The following is a 19,279-nucleotide window of genomic DNA, read 5'->3' as shown; positions in this document are numbered from 1 at the left end:
ATTTAAGTCAGAGGTAAATGAAAGAAGTTTCAATTTATTAGAGTGCCTTTAATTGTCCCTCTTCCTGATGTACAGAAGAGATTTGAAATCTATTCACAGGGGACGTGCCGCGCATTGTGCAGCAGAGGCAGAAAGGCCGGGCGGACCCCTGTCTGGGAGGCTTCGGGTCTCCGCTGAGACGAAATACTCCCGGCGTGGGTGTGCCTACCTCTTGTAAACTCAGTCTGCCTTATATGTGGTTCCCGTGCCGTGTCTGTGGGTCCCGGGATCGAGATGTGAAGAAGCAGATTTATGGCGGCTGCTGGGCACAACAAATTAAGTTGACAGTGATGGATGAGCGCGTAATAGCGCGATGATCCCTCCGCAGCGCGCCGCGTCCTCCTGCTTCATTTGGCTCTTGTTAGGATCTGTTAGGCTGCTAACTAATGAAATTCTGCTGACTGGTTTCTGTTTTCCCTTTTTCTCTTTTCACCTCTGCTTTCTCAAACCTCGAATTCCCAGACCCATCCTCATGCCCACAAACTGCCCTTGAAGGATTCTTTCACTTATGAGGACTACAGGTGGGTGTGAGGGGTGTGTGTGCCGGGGGTGTGGGGGTATGTGTGTGCGAGGCCTGTGTTGGAGGGGGGTGGTTTCTAAGTGAATCTGGGATCTCAGAAACGAGAGAGGCCTCAGTAAGAAGTGACATGCACGAGCCTCAAAAAAGAGTCTTTCCGAAGTTACAGTGGACCCCAGGGACGAATGTCAGCATGCTAATAGCCAGGGAGAAGCTGCCACGAACCTGTAGTGATGGGGGATGAGTGAGGCAGCTAAGGGATGCTCAAGACTAACATCGGTGTGGGGAGGTCGCGAGGGTGGTCTTTTTCTTTCTAAGTAGACTATTTTGGTATAAAGTAGGGACTTTTTTTTTTTAACAAAAAGATTTAATTCAGGGCCCAACGCAATAAAAAATAGCATTCCACATTTTGTAGAGTTCTTAGAGGATTTCTCATCAGAAAGGAGTTAAATTGTTTGCTTTTTGTGGAGGCTCAAAACAGGTACAGGAGTCAGTCAGCATTTGAGTAGAAGAGTGTGGGGTCAGTGTGGGGCAGGGGTGGGTGTCTCCGCAGCGGGCAGACCCACAGAGGCCTGGCCCTCCTTCCAGGCCCCTTACTTCCTGGGGAAGCGTCTTCCCTTAGTCGTTCACTCCTGGCGGTCCTCTCGCCCCCTTTCCTTCCATTCCCTCCCTCTCCTCTCAACCCTAGATTTAATTTTAAATGATGGTGATGGCGACCAACCATCTCCTCTGCTACTTAGGAAAGGATTTTGAAAATTCAGAAGAGTCAGACACCCCTCGACCTCTTGAGTTATGACTGCAGTGGGCTTTCAGATGGACCGACTGTAACTCACCTCTTTTCTGATTGTTCCAGGTGGGCAGTCTCTTCTGTTATGACGCGACAAAACCAAATTCCCACGGAGGACGGTTCCCGGGTGACCCTGGCACTGATTCCTCTGTGGGACATGTGCAATCACACCAACGGCCTGGTAAGGACCTCCTCGGGGTCGTGCTTGATCCGGGGGTGCAGCGGTTGTGAAACTTCAGAGTGGACGGTCCACCTACAAGTCTCTGTCCCCTTCCTGCCCCCTTCCTGCCCCCTCCCCACCCCCTCCCCACCCCCTCTAAAGGGAGCAAAGGAAACTAAGCCATGCCGCCCGCCCCGCCTCCCGCAAACAGAAGCTGGTATTTTTCTCGCTGAGTTTACTTAATCCTGAAAATGGGGAGCTTGCATCTTACATCACTTTCAGAAACCACAATGAACTGCATTTATTTGCTAAGCCTAGACATACATTGTCTTATTGAACCACAGGCTAAGCCAAAGTTTCTTTTTCTTATTCTTTTTTTAAAATATTGATTTATTCAAACAAACAAACAAACAAAAAACCTTTCTTCTTTCTGGGTTTTCCTTTTACATCCCTTTTCTTTCTTTGCCAACTGTATTTCCAGTTCTGAACATGCCTCTCATTCCTGCCCCCCTCCCTTCACCTGATGTGCGGACGTCCTTGGCCCCTTAAGTAAGCTGCTTTTGTTCAGGAGCTGGTCCTGGTTTCCCTGGCAGGGGCGGGGCGGGGCTGGAGGAGGTGCGCGCGGGCGGGGGGGCTCTTGGCCGTGTACGCGCGGGAGTCAGTTGGCATCATCAGACATTGAGAAAGTAGGGAGAGGTTGCGATGATTGTTAATCACGACGCGTAAGAGGAAGCTTGCCCTCTGCTTCTCTGCATTCTTCGGATTCCAAGCCTCAGCGGAGGCTGACAGGCTCTCTGTGCTGAGACGGTTGTCTGAGAAAGATTTCCTGATAGTAGGAGTTGGAAATGTGATCAGTTTCAGGGTGTTTTGAATTTTTAAACATTATGGTAGTACACTGGTTTGTTTAGTTTTTTGTTCATTTTTTCTCAGTATCAGCTTTTTTTGTTATTATTAGCAGTATGATAAACAGATTGGAAAAATGCTATAAATGAGTATTTCACATCTAATTCCACAAAATGGCCAGAGCACGCGTAACACGTGCCAGACACTGAAGATAGAATACCCTCGTGCTAGTTTGGGGCGGTCTGTCAACAAGTCACGCTCTTAAATCGCAGAGAAAGAATAATTATACTTTTATAATTATATTTTGCCTTAATTTAGATATGCTAAATTAATTAGCCATTTTAAGGAATAGTAGCTTATTTTATCACTTACTTTCATTAATGAATAAAATTTTTCATTTTATTTTTTTGGTTTTCTTTCAGAGTTATTTTAAACTGATTCTGCTACTGAAGTTTTAAAATTTTTCAAATAGCTTTTGATATGTGACGATAGCATTTGTCTTTTTTTGGATTTGATCATTGATCCCCAAATTTGATTGATCATGGGTTTTTTTTTTAATTTCTAAAATTTAAAAAGTGTATACTTTACTGTATATAAACAAAGCCAATTAAACAAAACAGAAGCCTCTAGAGTGAAACTCAGAGGTGTCCTTCCCCACCAGCCCTTGGCCCCACGGCCCCCGCGGGCTGTCGACTCCGTGCCTGCTGGTAACTGGTAACTGGCTCTGTGGCAATCTCTCCCATCCTTCCGCTGTGCCTTTGCACCTTCACAGGCTCACATACATGCTAGTTTTGTGTTGCTTTCATGTAAACTATTCACTTTTTTACCCCTAAAGGTAAAAGTTAGTTTATCTCAAAATAAAAATAATGAATTAATGACTACTAATGCTGTGCTTTCTCCAGTACTGTTCACAAAGTCTTTAACCCACCACTGTCCTGGCAAAAATATTCTTAACTTTGAGATGGTTTGCACAGGGTGTCAGGACTTTTCTTACAGTGGTGGTCTCTCTGCATACCCAACTGCGCTGCACCTTGGCTCAGCTGTTCCCCATCATGATTATGAGACTTCATGCGAAATTGTGTCTGGTAGGATTTAAGACTCTATTTTAACGTGATGAAGTTGTGTATTATACATATTAACAGTTAATCTCTTTTTTAAAATAAGGCACTTGAAATTAAGGCTTGGCTTTTCAGACAGTAGATTTCTTTTTTGTGTGTGTCTTTCCTGACAGTCATTGTCTGTCTGATCTGACTACCACTGAGGGAGTAGATAGAAATTTGTAACCCAGCAACGCTGTGCGCTTCTGACAGTGTCCCCAAACCTGGTTGTGGGGGTAGAAATGGTGTGGGGGTAGAATCAAGTCTGTGACAGTGATTCCAAACCAGCAGCACAAGAAAAGCACAAGAAAGTAAGAGGCTGGGTGGTACCTAGGCCAGGCTGCAGACTGGGGAACGGGCACTGATTTCCCAGCCGCTCGGAGGAACAAAGGTAGACAGGTTTATAGGGCATCATCGTGTTGAGCTGTAAGAAGCAATGTGTCTAAATTCTGCATGACTCGTTCAGAATGAAAGGGAGCAGCAGTTTGCATTCCCTTCCTCGAGGTTGTTCCATTTATACAGAGGAGGGCACTTCTGAGTGCTTTTTAGGCCACTATTAGTTTCAGCAGGTAAAGCGTGTTGGAATGAGCAGCCGTCGTACATGAATGTGTGACTGCCAATTGGGAGGACAGGGCTTTGGGAGAGTCAAGCAGAATTGAGGGACGCTCTCCTTCAAAGGCCTTTTTGTTGAGAGTTGAAAAATCTGAAACGTTTAGATTTGCATGAGACTTCCAGTCTCCAAATGAAAGGCCAGGTTTTTACAGTAGCAGACAAGGCCACTGCTCCGACTGTCATCACTACATCCCCAACACACAACGGTCTGGTCCCCACACACCCACCACAGGGCATTTGCACCTGCAGTTCCCACGGCCTGAAACAGTCCCTGCCCATCTGCACGACTGCCCACAGACCTCAAGCAAAGCTGTCCTGAGCCCCGTGCGTAGGATGGCCACACCTCCCCTCCCACAGACTCCTTCCTGTCCTCTGTCCTCTGTCTCCTGTGTTTCTCCTGCTCAGTTTGTGTGTCATTGGCCCTCTCCCTTCTCTGCCACCTCTGCTTTCCTTCTGCCTGTGAGTGCTCCTGTCCCATCCCTGTGACCAGCCGCGCCATGGAATGCCAGGCTTTCAGGCCTAGGAGGTCACAGGCAGTCCTCATTCCATGCCCCCTAGTCAAAGTCAGGTTTGGGGGTCATAAAAGTGATTTTGATGTTGGGCAGGAACTTCATGGAACTGACTTTTTAATCAAGTGTTTGAACTGTTCTGTGAGTGAAGATGAGTCCAAACCCCGGCTTCGCTCATTCCTCGCTACTTTCATATTTCATGCAGTCTTTGCAGATCAGAGGAGTGAAGGATTTCTGGGTACATGGTGAGTCAGCCTTTGGTTTGGGGATAGTAGGTTTAACGAGTAGGATTATCTGGTCTTCCATCCCCAAATGCCACTCCCTGGACTCAAAAGTAATTCTTTGAGCTGTTGGCACCTTTATTACCAAGTAGCTCTTGTAGCTGTCTTAAACTTGGACTCTCCAGGATAAAATGAGGAGATCAAAGGAATGAATGAGCATTTACAGACAATCTAATAGATTAGGGGGGCTGCTCTGAGGGACAGACTTCTGAGAGGAGCTTTTAAAAGTGTGAATTGGGGACCCTATTCTTACCACTCCCCGGGGGGTTCAGACATCAAGTAGATATTCTCCCAGGCCGTGTCAGGTGTCAGGTACAGTGGGCTAAGCTCCAGGGCAGAGAGGTGAAGAGGCAGCCGCAGGTACAACACAGGTAAATACCCTGGTGTTGGGGAGAGGGGCTTTGGGGGGTCCAGAAGGAGGGTGGGATGAGGGGAGGCATCTTAGGGCTCAGGCAAAACGGGGGCAGAAGGTAGTCGCAGGTGCAGGAGAAGGGGGACGGCAGCCCGCGTGGCAGGCGGGTGGTACATCAGGAGGCCGGGGCCTCCCTGCAAACTGGCCTGGCTCAAGAATTTGGATTTCATTCCCAAGGCAAAGTGGACCACCACTGAAAGGTTTACACAGGGGGTCGACGACGTGTGTTGTGAGGGATGCGAGAGGGATGGCCCTGGAACTTTAAAGACCAGTGGGAAGGTTTTGGCCCAGGAGAAGCCAGGTGGGAAGGAGTAAGGGCCTCAGCCAGGCAGGGATGAGGAGACAGACAGAAGCCAAAGGGCGACTTGGAGGGTAAAATCTGACCAGCTGAGACACAGTTTCCTGGTGATTTGTGGGCTGAGACCATGATGTTGCCTGGCCCCCTGTAGGACGGGAGAGATTAGGAGGAGATGCCGGTTTCCAGTGCAGTCAGTGGATTTTGGGTATTTCTTTATGATGGGTTTAGAAACTCACAGTGTACGTCTCAGCAGAAAGAAAGTGAATAGGATACAGCAAAGTGGTTTTATTTTTCCTCTGCTTATCTGAGAGTTTTCATTTCTCTAGTCTCAGCGTAAACTAGGTACAGAATTCAGAAAAGGGCTTTTCTTTCTCCCTGCTTCTTTATCCAGTGGAAAACCCACTTTGGGTTCTTAAAGGCCGAATAGTAGATAAAGATGCTATTTGCAAGTCGATCAAGAGTTCTCCAGACATGCCGGCTCCCTCCTTGGGGGGCGCACATCGCATGTTTGGAGTGTGGGTGGGCTCAGAGGCAGTAACTTTGTAATAAATGATTGGCTGAGACCAGCAAGTGACCATCTATACAATACTTTTTCTGAAGAGTGCGTCCCTCACGGCCGGCACGAGGTCTTCCATGAGGATTTCTGGTGTGAATAGAATTAATTAAAATAACCAAGCAGTTCTTTGCTCGGTTTTATAAAGCAAGTAGAACGCACCCCTTAAAAGGAGCTTCGGGTATCTCTTATCCTCTAATTGCTCCAAAAAGGCCGCCCCCCCGAGCAAGAGCACTAAGGTGTGTTGTGTCCTCCTTTCTCCCGTGGCCAGATCACTACAGGCTACAACCTGGAAGATGACCGCTGTGAGTGTGTGGCCCTGCAGGACTTCCGGGCTGGAGAGCAGGTGGGTTCGCGCGCTCTCGGAGCCCGTGGGCCGGCCCCTGGGCACTCCCCTGGCACTAAATAATTTTAAAAGGGTATTTAACTTGGGCAGAAAAACTTGAGATTTCTATTTAAGGATTGTTTCCTGGAATACATATTGAGACCCAAAGTTGTAATAAACATACCATATTAGTCTAACAAAGTTCTGTGAAAAAAGTTCATGAACCCGCCTGCTACCTGCAGGGTTGCCACAGAGTCTAGAAGAAATGAATTTCCGACAGACACTGCCTCAAACTCTTCCTCCAGAAGCCTCTCCCGTAGTCAGCAGAGAGGAAGAGGGTGGTGGACTTCGAAGTGCAGTTGTAAAGTAACAGTCTGGCTGTCCCTGGGAAGGAGTTGGGGGCAGGGCAGCCGGCCGGCCGCAGGGGTCCGGCTCCTTTGTATGCTCGGAGGCCCAGGGGATGCTCTCCTCACCCAGCCTGTCCCCAGCTCGCTGCACATGACATTCAAAACAGGTGCACAGTCACTTCAGAGCTGTTTGTCTCCTTAGCGTGAAGTCGCATTGAATACGTAAGAACTGACCCTTTGCCCTGCTCTGTACTGGGAATGCATGTTGAGTTTCTTTTATGTCTCTTTATTTTTTCTTTACTGCTTCTCAGATTTACATTTTTTATGGCACTCGGTCAAATGCAGAGTTTGTGATCCATAGTGGCTTTTTCTTTGACAATAATTCACACGACAGAGTGAAAATAAAGCTTGGAGTGAGTAAAAGTGACAGGCTCTACGCTATGAAGGCCGAGGTCCTGGCTCGCGCTGGCATCCCAACGTACGTAGAGAAAAATCTGTTCGCTCTTTCCTGTGGTACTTGAAATACTTCCAGGGGCATAGTGTTAAATTGGCGTGTTAATAAAACTTCCTGACTGTAGTTTGTCTTAATCTCCTTTATCCCTTTTATACAGCAAGTCCAAACCACTGAGTTGCATAGTGACTTACCAACGTTTTCAGATAAATGTAATTGTGTCATTAGAAGTGTCCACAGCCAGTTCTGGGGGAAGTGGCCTGAAATCCTTGTTAAGTTAAATAAGTGCCTTGGTGTCATTAATGTCTTTCACCTTGAAAAGGTTAACGACCTGGATCAATTTGTTGCATTTAATTCTTTGCCACCATTAGTTTCTGTAATGCAGCCATGATCCTCAGCGATTTCAAGAATTTCTGGTTAAATTCATGAAGATTTTCTTGCATTTGAGGTACAAAATGATAAGACAAGAATTATGATGTATTAGTTCTCCAGGGAATGCAGGAACCATTCTTAATGAAAATGGATTATCCAGACCTTTTTTTTTATTGAACCTGTCAATATTTGATTAACGATGAAAGCATGAACTCAGCGTAAATTATCGTTAACATTTTTTAAGAACCATGGGTATGCTTAATTCTCTCAGTGTGCTCTATGCAACCTAAGGCCATGACATTTCTGTAGTTCAGGTGAGGAGCTGGGGTGACTCCTCCCCAGGGGTGACCACACGAGTGTAGGCTGAGGGACTTACCTTCAGAGCAGTAGGCAGGCACAGCCGGCTCACTGATTTTCCTTCTTCCTCTCCTCAGTTCCAGCGTTTTCGCGTTGCATTTCACGGAGCCACCCATCTCTGCCCAGCTTCTGGCTTTTCTCCGAGTTTTCTGCATGACTGAAGGTAAATCATTTCAGGGGGAAAAAAATGATGTTGACTTTTTTTTTAAATTCATGAAGTGGGAGGCCTAGGGATTCAGATTAATGATAAAATTGCTTAAAATTAAAGCACTTTTTGGGGTGGGAGTAAGATGGCCATATTGGAGAAAGAAGAAATTGATCTGTTTTATCCTGGAAATATTATATTAAACCCTCGATGTGTTGTCTGTATGCACTTACGATGAATAATTCTCTGCTGCATTGGAAGAAAATGTAAAATGTCTGACTATATCAAAATTCTGTATCTGTAGATGGGAGTGTTTGATATGCTTATTACCCAAGGCCGCAGAGCCTGACTGCACTCACAGGGTACTAATGTCTTCAATTCACTCGGACAAGTTCATGGTCAGTTGACGCTGAACTCATGGGGTCGGCCATGGCGCTCATGAGCCAGACACTTCATTTGTTAACTAGCTTCTGTTGTGAATCTGAAATTGCCAGCAGGCCTTTTAATGCCAGGCATCCGGTTGGAGTAAATAACAGTGCAAACAGAATCTGTTTAAACTGCAGAATGTTCTTGCCTGCAGCCTCTTATTTCAGGCGTACGAAGAGTTAACTGTATGTACTGAGCATTCCGTGTGTGTTTCCCGAAGACAAGCCCTGTGGGGCTTCTTGTGCTGAGATTTGACTTACTGAGGTTGTGTTTTCATTTTTCATCCAAAAATAGACTCCTCCAAATCCCCTGGTCACGAGGCTCCATTTTTAATTGTGTGTGAGCTTGCTGGTGTCGTAAGCTACCTTGGATCCTGCGCACAACAGATTGGGTGGGAACTCGTGCGTGAGTGAGTGCCGCCTAACTGAACAAATAAGCGTTCTTCTGAAGGAAGCTGTCCGAGCGCTGGGGAGAGGGCAGTTGGCGCCGGAGCAGAAGTGCTGGCCGCTGCGGGGAGTCTGCTGGGCTCTGCCGTCCGGCTCCCTGGCTTCACTTCTGCATCCAGAGAAGTGCCGCCCAGATCCCGGCTTGACGTCAGGATGGAGGTAGAAGCAACTTAGTCCTGAAACACAGACAGGCACGAATTTAGACACCAACTCCAGAACCTAAAGAGGTGCAAGATGCTCCTTGTCGCTTACACGAAGCCGTATCGCCCTAGCCTCACCGTCCTCGAGTGAGAGCTTTGGGGACTTTGTGCTCTGGTGGTGGTTCATCAGTGCAGAGCAGTGGACACGAGTTAAGGGTTAACTGTGGGCTTTCCTTGAGCATAATATAGGGGTACAAACTTGAATGTCACAGTTCATGTCCTGAAGAAATTTGTCACTAAGAGGGATGATACTGATGATAATTCCTGTAATTTGGGAGCCACTGTGACGCTGCGTGTGGTGCAGACTTTGTTCATCCTCATCAGCCTTGTGGGAAGGAGATGGGGTGGTCACAGAGGAGAGCAGCTTGTCCACTCAGCTGGCAGGTGATGGTCCCGACTTGGGACCCAGATGTGCCGACCCAGAGCCTGCACCCCCAACACCCACGTGGCTCCTGCTGGTTTACACGGAGCCCTACGAGGGCAGGGGGTCCATGGAGGGTCTGAGAGGGAAGAGGGGAGGGAAGCCTGCGCCCGGAGCTTTTGGTTCATTTCCTGACTGTCCCAGGCAGGTTGATGGCCTTTCGTAGGTTATATATATTTCTCCAGCATGTGAAGTGAATCCAGTTTCACTGTTAAAAAGCAGCAGAGAGAAAACTTTGCTTCAGCCCCTGAGCTCCCCAACGTTAATTTAAGGGTATAACTCTGGTAGGTTGAGGAAGAAAACAAAAACAGTAACCTTGGTATTGGGGGCCTCTAGAAGGAAATTTCTTCCACTCAAAAAGCATTTTAAAAAGCTTCATTCCTTTGTAAAAAGACTATAAACTGAAGGATCAAAAATCTAAAAATCCTGAATTTCGTCGTGATCTTTTGCTAACAACTGCAACTCAATAATTTTTTTTAACATTAGATTAACTTCTGTTTTCTTTTAAAAAAAAACACCCTGCTTGAATCATTTTAGGTCCGTCGATTCTCTTTAGTGTGTCTTTAGTCACAGAGAGACAGTTTGTCTTGTCAAGACAATTGATGGGGTCTTTGAATCACTCCAACCAACGCTAGGAAAAGTTTGGTTTGCTGGCAGCAGAAGTTCTTCCATTTGAATTGTAAATAGTGACAGCTGTGGGGCACTTTGCGCTGAAAGAGACACTGTTTCATAATTGCATAAGAAGCAGGGGTCTGTTTCCTGAGCATGAGTAGGATCGGCATGTTTTGGTCTTTTGAAGATAATGTGCCAGGAGATAAAGTGCTCAGAGCAGTTGCTGAATTATTCCCTCTTCTTAGATATATTTGAAGGTAACTGAGATGTTCACTTGTGTGCATTTGGAACTCCTGTTTAAATTCCTGACAAGTGAGGAAAAAGGCACATCTTTCATTAACTAGGGTTTTTTCCGTCCATTTTCTTGTTTCAGTTCGTGGCTTGCTCGTTGTAAGGCAGGGTAAGTAGCTTTGTCAGGTCAGCTGCCGAAGTAAGCGCCCGTCGGGTTTCGCTTAGAAGGGTCCCTGAAGTGTTGCTCTGTTGTGTGTCGTCACTGTTCACGTTGCTCACCTAGTTGTCTTTCTGACCCCGCTGGTGTGACTCCTGGGCTCACGTCTTGCAAGAAGGGGACTGTCAAAATAAGGGGTGTGTCACTCCAAATCGTCTTTAAGAAGTGTCTTGCGAGACCAGCGGCAGGCTCTCAAGATCCCTTGTAGAACCCGGGGAGATGGAGGGCCGGCCACGCAGAGCTTGGCCTGGATTCCAGACCAAGAAGACCTCACCTCTTTCCCTTCCCCGAAGCAGCTCTGACTCTGCTCTGGAGAGCCTTGCCTGGCCGGTTGATCGGGGAGGACTTTGCACCACAGGAAGATGACATTGTTGGAGAAGCTGCTTTGGGAAGTGGTTGCTGGTTACGATGAGAAGTGGTGCTGTTCCCCTCACAGGCGGCTGTTGTGTTTCTTGCAGAGGAACTGAAGGAACATTTGCTAGGAGACAATGCCATCGATAGAGTCTTCACCTTGGGGAACTCTGAGTATCCTGTTAGCTGGGACAACGAGGTCAGACTGTGGACATTTCTTGAAGACCGAGCCTCACTTCTTTTGAAAACATATAAAACGACCATTGAGGTAATTAGATTGACGAAATGAGAATTTGTGCTTTGTCATGTTTCAAAAGATGTTTAATAAAGGATTCTTTTTTAAATGTAAATTACTATAATTCCTTAGCAAAAATCATTGTGTATTTGACATTTTCATTCAACTTATTATTTTTCTATTTAACACGTTTTCGCCTACGCAAAGAATCATATCGAGGCATTGTTGATTAGAAGATAACTTTTTAAAATTATTGAATACTTTTCTATAATTTTTAACTCGTATTATACGACTAATTTGTTGTACAACTCAACATTGTTGGTTTTTTTGGTGGGGGTAGGTCATTAGGTTTTTCTTTATTTGCGTGTTTATTTAGTGGATGGACTGGGGATTGAACCCAGGACCTCGTGCATGCTGACACACACTCTACCACTGAGCTGTACCCTCCCCCCAATACTGCCGAGTGTGTATGTGTGCTCTCACAGTTTGCTCTTGAATCACTAACTCCAAATGCTTCTCATCGATTCACCCATCCATTCAGCCAGGTGCTCCCGGGGCTCCCGGGGCTCCATCCGGGCACAAGACAGATGGTTTCAGAAATAAGTGACGTTTCCTGTCAGTGTCCAAGCACCGTTTGATTTAGGCTCTTCTGTTTTGTTTTATGGTAGTTTCCGTAGGTACAATTTACATACAGCCAAGCTCACCCTTCTGAAGTGTACGCTGGGATGTGCGGGTGCAGGCATGCAGCCACCTCCACAGTCAAGTTCTAGAACCTTCTGTCACCCCCCCCCCAATTTCCCTCTTGCTTCCTTCCCGGGCAGCAACCAGTCTGCCTTCTGTCACCGTAGTTCTGCCAGTTTAGATGTCTTATAATTATTTTCGCCGTGTTTCATTCTCCAGGAAGATAAGTCCTTCTTGAAAACCCAGGACCTTTCTGTCCGGGCAGCCATGGCCGTCAAGCTGCGCTTAGGCGAGAAGGAGATCTTGGAGAGAGCCGTCAGGAGCGCGGCTGCCAACCGGGAGCACTACCGCCGGCAGATGGAGGAGCAGGCCCCGCTGCCGCGGTGCGAGGAGAGCGGCCCCGGGCTGCTGGAGGGCGTGGCGGACTCGCGGCTGCCCCTGGTCCTGAGGAGCCTGGAGGAGGAGGCCGGCGTGCAGGAGGCCTTGACCCTCACGGAGGCCGTGCGCAGGGCCAAGGCCGCGGAGCACGGGCTCGTGAACGGAGAAAACTCTATCCCCAACGGGACCAGGTCAGAAAAGGAAAGTTTAAATCAAGAGGAAAGTAAAAGAGCGACTGGAGACGCCAAAGAACCTTCTTCCGACAGCGCTGAGGAAGCTAGAAAGTAGCTCCGAGGTCCTCCGGGGATTCAGTTTAGCAGAAGCTGAGGAACAGTCCATTGTCATCGCTGTGTTCCCTTGTTCACGTTTTTCTTTCTGCAGAAAGGAGAATATGTTTTTGCTGCTTTATATAAAAAATGATTTTTTTAAGTTATTTAAAAGAATCTAGCTTCCCTTTTTGATTAAGATTGCCATCTTGCTTCTAGGCCAAACGAGTTAGCAGGCAGCCCACGAAGGGGGAAGAGGTGCCTTGGAAGATCTTGCAGACCCACTGCGGGCAAATGTATTTTCTTCCTGGGGAAGAATTCAGTTCCTCCATCAGCTGGGCTTCTGTGGGCCTGTCATCCTGACAACCAGAATCAGAGCCCGCCCTGCCTCCCACCGACGGGTGGTCACGGTGGCGCTCGGGGTGTTCGGCGCGGCGATGGGCCCTTGGCTGCACAGTGGAAAACAGGCTTGAGGTTAGGAGACTTGAGAGTCTGGGCCAAAAAAAGAATTTTTTTTCCTAAAAAACTAACACCCCAGTACCAAAAGAAAGTGTAAGGTGGCAACCTTATTTTTAATAGTTTTAAATGTTGACGATAACCCTAATTATATAAACACAGACACACACACCCCCCTAGTGATTTCTAAAGATTTGTTTACTTTTTGCGTTTTGTTTTACTGTATTAAGAACGTGTCCTTCCTCCTTGAATCAAAGTAGGACGTGCATCCTCCTCCTAATTTTAAATGTCGGCTCTGATTGTAAACCGGTGCGTCTGTTCCCGGCCTTGGCGGTGGGGAGCTCTCGCGTGCACTGCGTTGGTGTCCAAGGCGAGGTGGTGCCTGGCTTCTCTGGTTGTCACAACAGGCTAGAGATTTTCAAAGCTACACTTTTGAGTAAAAAGCCTTATTAAAAGGAAAACATGATTAATATTTTTGTCTATTCCTTTTTGGAGTGTGGCGGGCCCCTCAAAGTGAGCTTTTATGCAGACCACTCTTCATGTCCACAGAGCAGGTTTGGAACCTGACCCCGGGGACTCAGAGATGGTGACAGCCCTGTGCCAGCCCCTCCCCAGCCTGCAGGGGTTGCTCAGGGAGGGCCGGGGGCACCAGGATCACAGGAAGATGAGCTCTGAAGTTTTAGGGGCAGTAGAAGCTTGGGGCAGTGTCCTGGGGGTGGGGTGGGACTCACCCCTAGAAAGCCACTAGTTTCCAGGTTACGAATTGCCAGTCTTCCTTAACCTATAAATTTTCACATTGTCTATGCTGTCCTATTAAATACATCACTTCTTTTGGAAAATGCCATGGAAATTATTCACCCAACCGTTCAGGTAAACATGGCTGCACACAAGTCATCTGAAGGATGTTCTCAGTGTTTCTCCTTGGAGAAGACACAGCTCTGCCGACAAGGTGCTTCGTCCTCTACTGGGGATCCAGCCTCACGGAGCGTGGTTCGTCGAGTGCACCTTCTGCCTTGGCCGCTAGCGGAGGGGTCTCATCTTCACGTGAGGTTGGCGCCTGTAACTCTCCTCCACTGTTAATGTGAACTCAATTTGAACTTCCTCCTAAGAGGATGCCTGGGGCACCAACTCTCCGATCAGCCCCGTACCTGAGACACTTTACCGAAAGTGTAAGATAGTCTGGGAAACGTACATACTGATTTCCAAAAGGCAGAGGCACGGTGGTACCCAGGGAGCTTTCTGTCTGAAACATAAGCCCCAGAGATGGGAACGCTTGTGACTAATCAGTTTGTAGGTGAGTTTAGCAGCTGGATCAGCAGCTTTCAAGTCTAATATTAAATACATCCTTTGAAAAACATACACAGTTCACACACAGAACAGCATCATGAGTTGGGCAGTTTCCAGAATATTCCCTGGAGAAGATGAGTTCAGGTGGCCCTGGTCTGCAGTTGGGACAGGGCCCGGTTCGCATGGCCCCGCTGGCAGGTGTGCGGAGCCCCACGCTCAGGCCTCAGTTTCCCCATTTTCTTGTGAGATGAGGGAGTGGTACTAAATTATCCAGAGTCCCTGCGAAAAAATTCGGAGATGGCTCTGTCCATTAGTTCTCCATCCACAGGGTCTATTTGTTAAGGTTATTGTACCACAAAGTGATTATATAAATTAGGCTCCCAATCAGGGAGGCTCTGTGTGTTTGTGACCAAAGTGGTGCTGATCAGAAGACTTTTGAGGTCGGGAGACTGTGTGTGTTTTGAACAACAGGGTTTCCTAGGTCGGGGAGGATGGCCCCTCGCAGGACCCCAGTGGGTCAGTGAGGCCACAGTACACTGTGACACTTGGAGTCACAACTTCAGCATTTGAGGAAAAGTGATTAAATCGGCGTTGATTTAAATCATTGCCATCTGTCATGAAAGTAGACCTTTCTCTCAAATCATTTTAAAGTTTACTTCCTTAGTGCTTTTGGATAAGAGGCTGTTCAGGCTAGTCTTTGGAAAAATGCCAGCGTCTGCTTCTGTTTCGTTAGGTCTGTGTGTTATTTGTGTAAACAGTTAGCAATTAGATTTCACCAGCTTAGAAAAGCCACCCCATTTTTCCATGCAGGCGACAACTGATAGGTGATTTCCTCCAGTGGTTTCGAGAGGAGGCCCACAAGAAGGAGTGTTTAATTTTTTTTGAGAGATAGGGCGAGACATTAAAAATATAATATTTCCAGGTGCCCAGTATGCAGGGTTGTGCTAGATTAAACATTCACTTTAAAATGAGGGAAATCACTTTCTGTAAATCATCACTTCCATATTTTTTTGGTGGTTAATGTATACATGTTGGAGTGAAAGAATTAAAAAAAAGAACACCACCATCCAAAGAAGTACCTACCATTTGAGTTCAGAACTAACATCGCACTAGCTGTAAAGAAAACACGGAATCTTGGTTAGTGGTGGTTGGTTCGGGGTAGTGAGTTTCAGGAAGCCCAGATCTCAAAGTGCTGGCTGTAACCATGGCAACGGTGAGAAGCTTTTTATGTGATATATTTGGCTGTGTTGGTGTTATCATTGATCTGGCAAAATGAACATGTTTATCAGTAGGAGATAGCCGATAACTTGACCCAAGAATCCGGCTCACTTTCATTTAAATGTCAGTTTCAGGTAATTATAGAGTAGAATCCAATACCCTCACTAGGGGTCACCCTGCTATTTTAATCAGCCGCACCTTATATAGCGTACTCCTTAAGTTCTGTGTGTAAATTGGATTTGAGTAACTCAAATTGTATTTAGGTGCACCGGCGAATTTGTCACTTAAATGAAGCTGCCATGTGGGCCCTGAGTATCTGAAGAATTGTCAGGTGAAGGAGGGATGGGTTGCACAGCTGGGGCCGGTGGGTGGGGCCGGTGGGTGGGGAGGCAGATCTCAGCCGATGGAGGGGCGCTTCCTAACAATACACATCGCTGCTCTGGATGTGGACGTGGACATGGAAAGGCTGCCGGCCATCAGGAGTGACTGACGTGAAGAGGGTATTCTAAGTGTGCGGGGCACTTTGGTTTTATTAGTCATCATAGAGAGGATGGCTAAGACTGCCAGTTCTGGAGCACACAGTCCTGGGTTCCAGACGCAGCCCTGCTTCTCTCCTGGGACCTGTAGACAGTCCTTGGATGCTTCTGTACCTTCCTTTAGGGTATCTGGCACTTCCTACCTCTAGAGGGTACTGGGAGGACCAGATGAGATAATGGATATAAAAGCTTCAGGCACAGTGTCTGCCACGTGCTAAACATTCAGTAAATGTGATTTACTACCGTTTTCTAAGTCTGAGCCACTCCTGGGAAGCAGAAAATGTTAGTGGAACTGAGGGCGGCAAAATTATCCCTGCTCTGCAGGCAGGCTGCTCACATCTGTCCATTGATAGGGGAACTTAAGACCTGGACTTTGAAACACTTGTGTTCCTAGTGCAACTCCAGGTTCTGTGTAATTCAGAGGTTCTAAGAAGCCCAGGCGGCCCCGAGGTGGTGAGGCAACCATCTGAACAGATAGATAGCCACAACCCCGGCAGAGCACACGGCGTTCAGGAGAGGGGTGTGCTCCGTGCACTTGGGCACTCAGGGAAAAGGAAGCGCTGGAAGAAATGAATCTGGCGTTTCTGGGATTCATCTGTGAGCAGTGGGGTGGGGGGCAGGGCAGTGCCAGGCTGAGGGGGCCAAGAAGTTGAGACCCCCTACCCCAAAGAAATCCCACAGGAGGCTCCTGAGCTGCGCTCGTGCCCAGGGACCTGGAGGAGAGCACCTGCAAATTTTACCTGCCTTGTAGTGAATGAACTTCTTTAGTAGGAAAGATGTATCCGTCGCCAGCTTCTTTAAACACAAATGCCTCCATTCGTACTTCCCATAGAAACAAGATGAAGCGGCAGAGAAGCCTGTGTTCATGGGCTCCTTAGCCTGACTTGTGGAGTTGGGAAGGTTAACGCAGGTGGTCACACTCACCCCAGCGCCACCTCCTGGGCTTTTAACAGTCTCCTGATGCCCTCGACTCACCTGGACCCCAGACTCAGGCACACCTGTCTGTGCATGTCCAGGCAGCTGTTTTATGTGTATAAATACAGATACATGTACACAAATGTACATGTGTATATGTATATGTGCACGTGTGCACAGATTTTTTCAAATTCACATCCTTCAGTTTCAGGCAACAAAGAAGTCCCTGGGCGTGGCTGGGGACGGACTTCCCGCCGCTGGGGCAGCGTGAGTGCTAGTGTGGTGGGAGGCCGGTGCCTTTCCTGCTCTCCTGCGACGCCCCAGTGCCGCGCAGCACCTGGCATGTCGTGTGCTCTAAAAAGGTTTCTCCGCTGATGGAACAGCTCCAACAGTAGGAGGCCTCCGCCTCAGGAGATGGGATGTGTACGCTCCTCCGGAGAAGCTTCAGGCTGACCTTAAAATCCTGCACCTTTCCCTGGTCAGTCGGATCAAATCAAGGACATGTGAATGACCTTCCTTCTGCCTCCACATCTATCCTCCCCACTTGAGAGGCAGGTGCTGTAACAGAAACACTAACGCCAGTAACTCACTCTAGCAGCAGCTCTAACTAAGGTGGTGTTTTACAGAAAAGCCTTTACAATATTATTTTTGCAAACCTTGGGCACTGAGGTTCCGGGGTGGACAGCAGCCTGGTTGTGTGCGGTTTTGCCCCATGCTGGGATGCTCTGGGAGCCAATGACATTAACAAAAGCTCCCTGGTGTTTAGCCCAATCGGCCTGGCTATTCTGCATAAGTTAACTGGGTTGAGAACTCAGAGTGCCAGAAACCAAGTAACATTTGGCTTTCCGCTCTTCCTTGGCGGTGACAGAAGAGGCTCTCTCCTCCTCCAGGTCCTCACATAGCTCTGGGACCCAAGTGGGCCAGTGGAGGGGCACGGTGAGCTGGGGCACCCATGGGGCACAGCAGTTACTCCAGCCCAGTCTTCTCAGAGGCTCAGGACAGCAGAGACCTCAGACCTTCAAGGTGTGGTTCTTCCCCACTGGGACCCAAACTGACTTGGTTCACTGCTCTCTCCTGCCTCACCCAGGTGGCAGAAGCCCTGTGTCCCAGATGACAAGACACAGGTGCAGTCACCTTGTGGAGCCGGTGGGAAAGTGAGACACGGGGGCCACAGGGTCTCATCCAGTTTTCACTTCCTTAATCGGCTTTGATTCATGACGCCCAGAGATTCACCCAACATTTGTCTGAGTCTCTGATCTGCGCTGGGGGCACAGACGGGGTGTGGCCCGGGTGCTGGTTCCCAAGGAGTTCAGGAGGGGCAGGCCTGGCCCCAGCCTATCCTCCGAGGCTGGGGGGGCCTCCTAGGGGAAGTTTCGCCCAGACGAGGTCTTCAGGTACATCCCTTTTTCTCTATCCCTAACAGGAAAGAGACTGGCCAAGCTTTAAGTTCCACCATAGCCAGAATGGCAGAGTATCTGTGGTTCTCTCTTAGCCTAGCGTTTCCTCCCTTTACCCGCCATTCCCTGTATCATTTCTGTTACCAAATAATAAAGAATTTAAGTATCTGATTTCTTTTCACAGTTTAAGTGCTCTGAAAACATGCTCAGGGAACTAGGATCTTCTTCATGTTTATAGATAGTACGTTTCCAGAGTTTTGAAGATTCTAAGAATGAGGGCTGGAATTACAAGAGGAGACCCTAACATCATGGCTTTGGAGTGACTCGATAAATGACAATGAAATCCTTATTTCCTCTACCGAAACAGAAACGTGCTATGAGACTGGTGTGTGAAAGGATCAGCCCCATGTCTCCAAACTAGTCCACCGCCATCCCCAAATGCCAGCATTTCAAAAACCACCTGTTAACGGTTTGCCTGGGCCACGCCCACTTTGGTCTCTTAAACGAACAATGAACAAGGAAATGGGAGGATCCAGCCTCAGTGACAGAGCGCATCTGGGCATCGAAGCTCGTCTCCCATGTCCCCATCACTCCTGTGACAAGTTCTGTTGTTTCCCGCCCAAGCTGCCTTTGGCCAAAGTGGCTGGGCTCTCTGTTCATGGCATTTCAATGCCTAGAAAACCAAATGAACGAATACTCTCCCCTGAAACAAATAGAAAATGACTCCCCCAGGCATCAAAAAATTCTGCAGAGCATCTCTAAGGAAGCCAGAATTTCCAGCACAATTAAATTGCATGATTGGATACAGGGGAAAATGCTATAATTGCTCACAGGTAGCAATTTATTAGGATCCATGTTACTTACGACATGTGTCAAGAAGGGCAGAGTTTATATTTCCTTG

The 19,279-nt window shown here is 47.8% G+C and overlaps 1 protein-coding gene across 5 annotated transcripts in view; it reads left to right on the top strand.

Annotated features, from left to right (window-relative positions):
• SETD3 (SET domain containing 3, actin N3(tau)-histidine methyltransferase) overlaps positions 1 to 13,497 on the top strand; it is a 67,216-nt gene extending 53,719 nt beyond the window's left edge. For all 5 annotated transcript variants that reach the window (XM_031679390.2, XM_072963687.1, XM_072963690.1 and 2 more), the window contains 7 exons: positions 502 to 560; positions 1,410 to 1,524; positions 6,380 to 6,454; positions 7,092 to 7,258; positions 8,038 to 8,123; positions 11,117 to 11,277; positions 12,145 to 13,497. In XM_031679390.2, coding sequence (XP_031535250.1) covers positions 502 to 560; positions 1,410 to 1,524; positions 6,380 to 6,454; positions 7,092 to 7,258; positions 8,038 to 8,123; positions 11,117 to 11,277; positions 12,145 to 12,591 — 1,110 coding nt within the window. In that variant the 3' untranslated portion in view covers positions 12,592 to 13,497. The remainder of the gene's footprint in view (positions 1 to 501; positions 561 to 1,409; positions 1,525 to 6,379; positions 6,455 to 7,091; positions 7,259 to 8,037; positions 8,124 to 11,116; positions 11,278 to 12,144) is intronic.
• Positions 13,498 to 19,279: the final 5,782 nt, after the last annotated feature.

The sequence above is a fragment of the Vicugna pacos genome, chromosome 6 (genome assembly GCF_048564905.1).
Source record: "Vicugna pacos chromosome 6, VicPac4, whole genome shotgun sequence".
NCBI lineage: Eukaryota > Metazoa > Chordata > Mammalia > Artiodactyla > Camelidae > Vicugna > Vicugna pacos.
The sequence above is the reverse complement of the archived record's forward strand: the minus strand, read 5'-3'. Positions and strand labels throughout refer to the sequence as shown.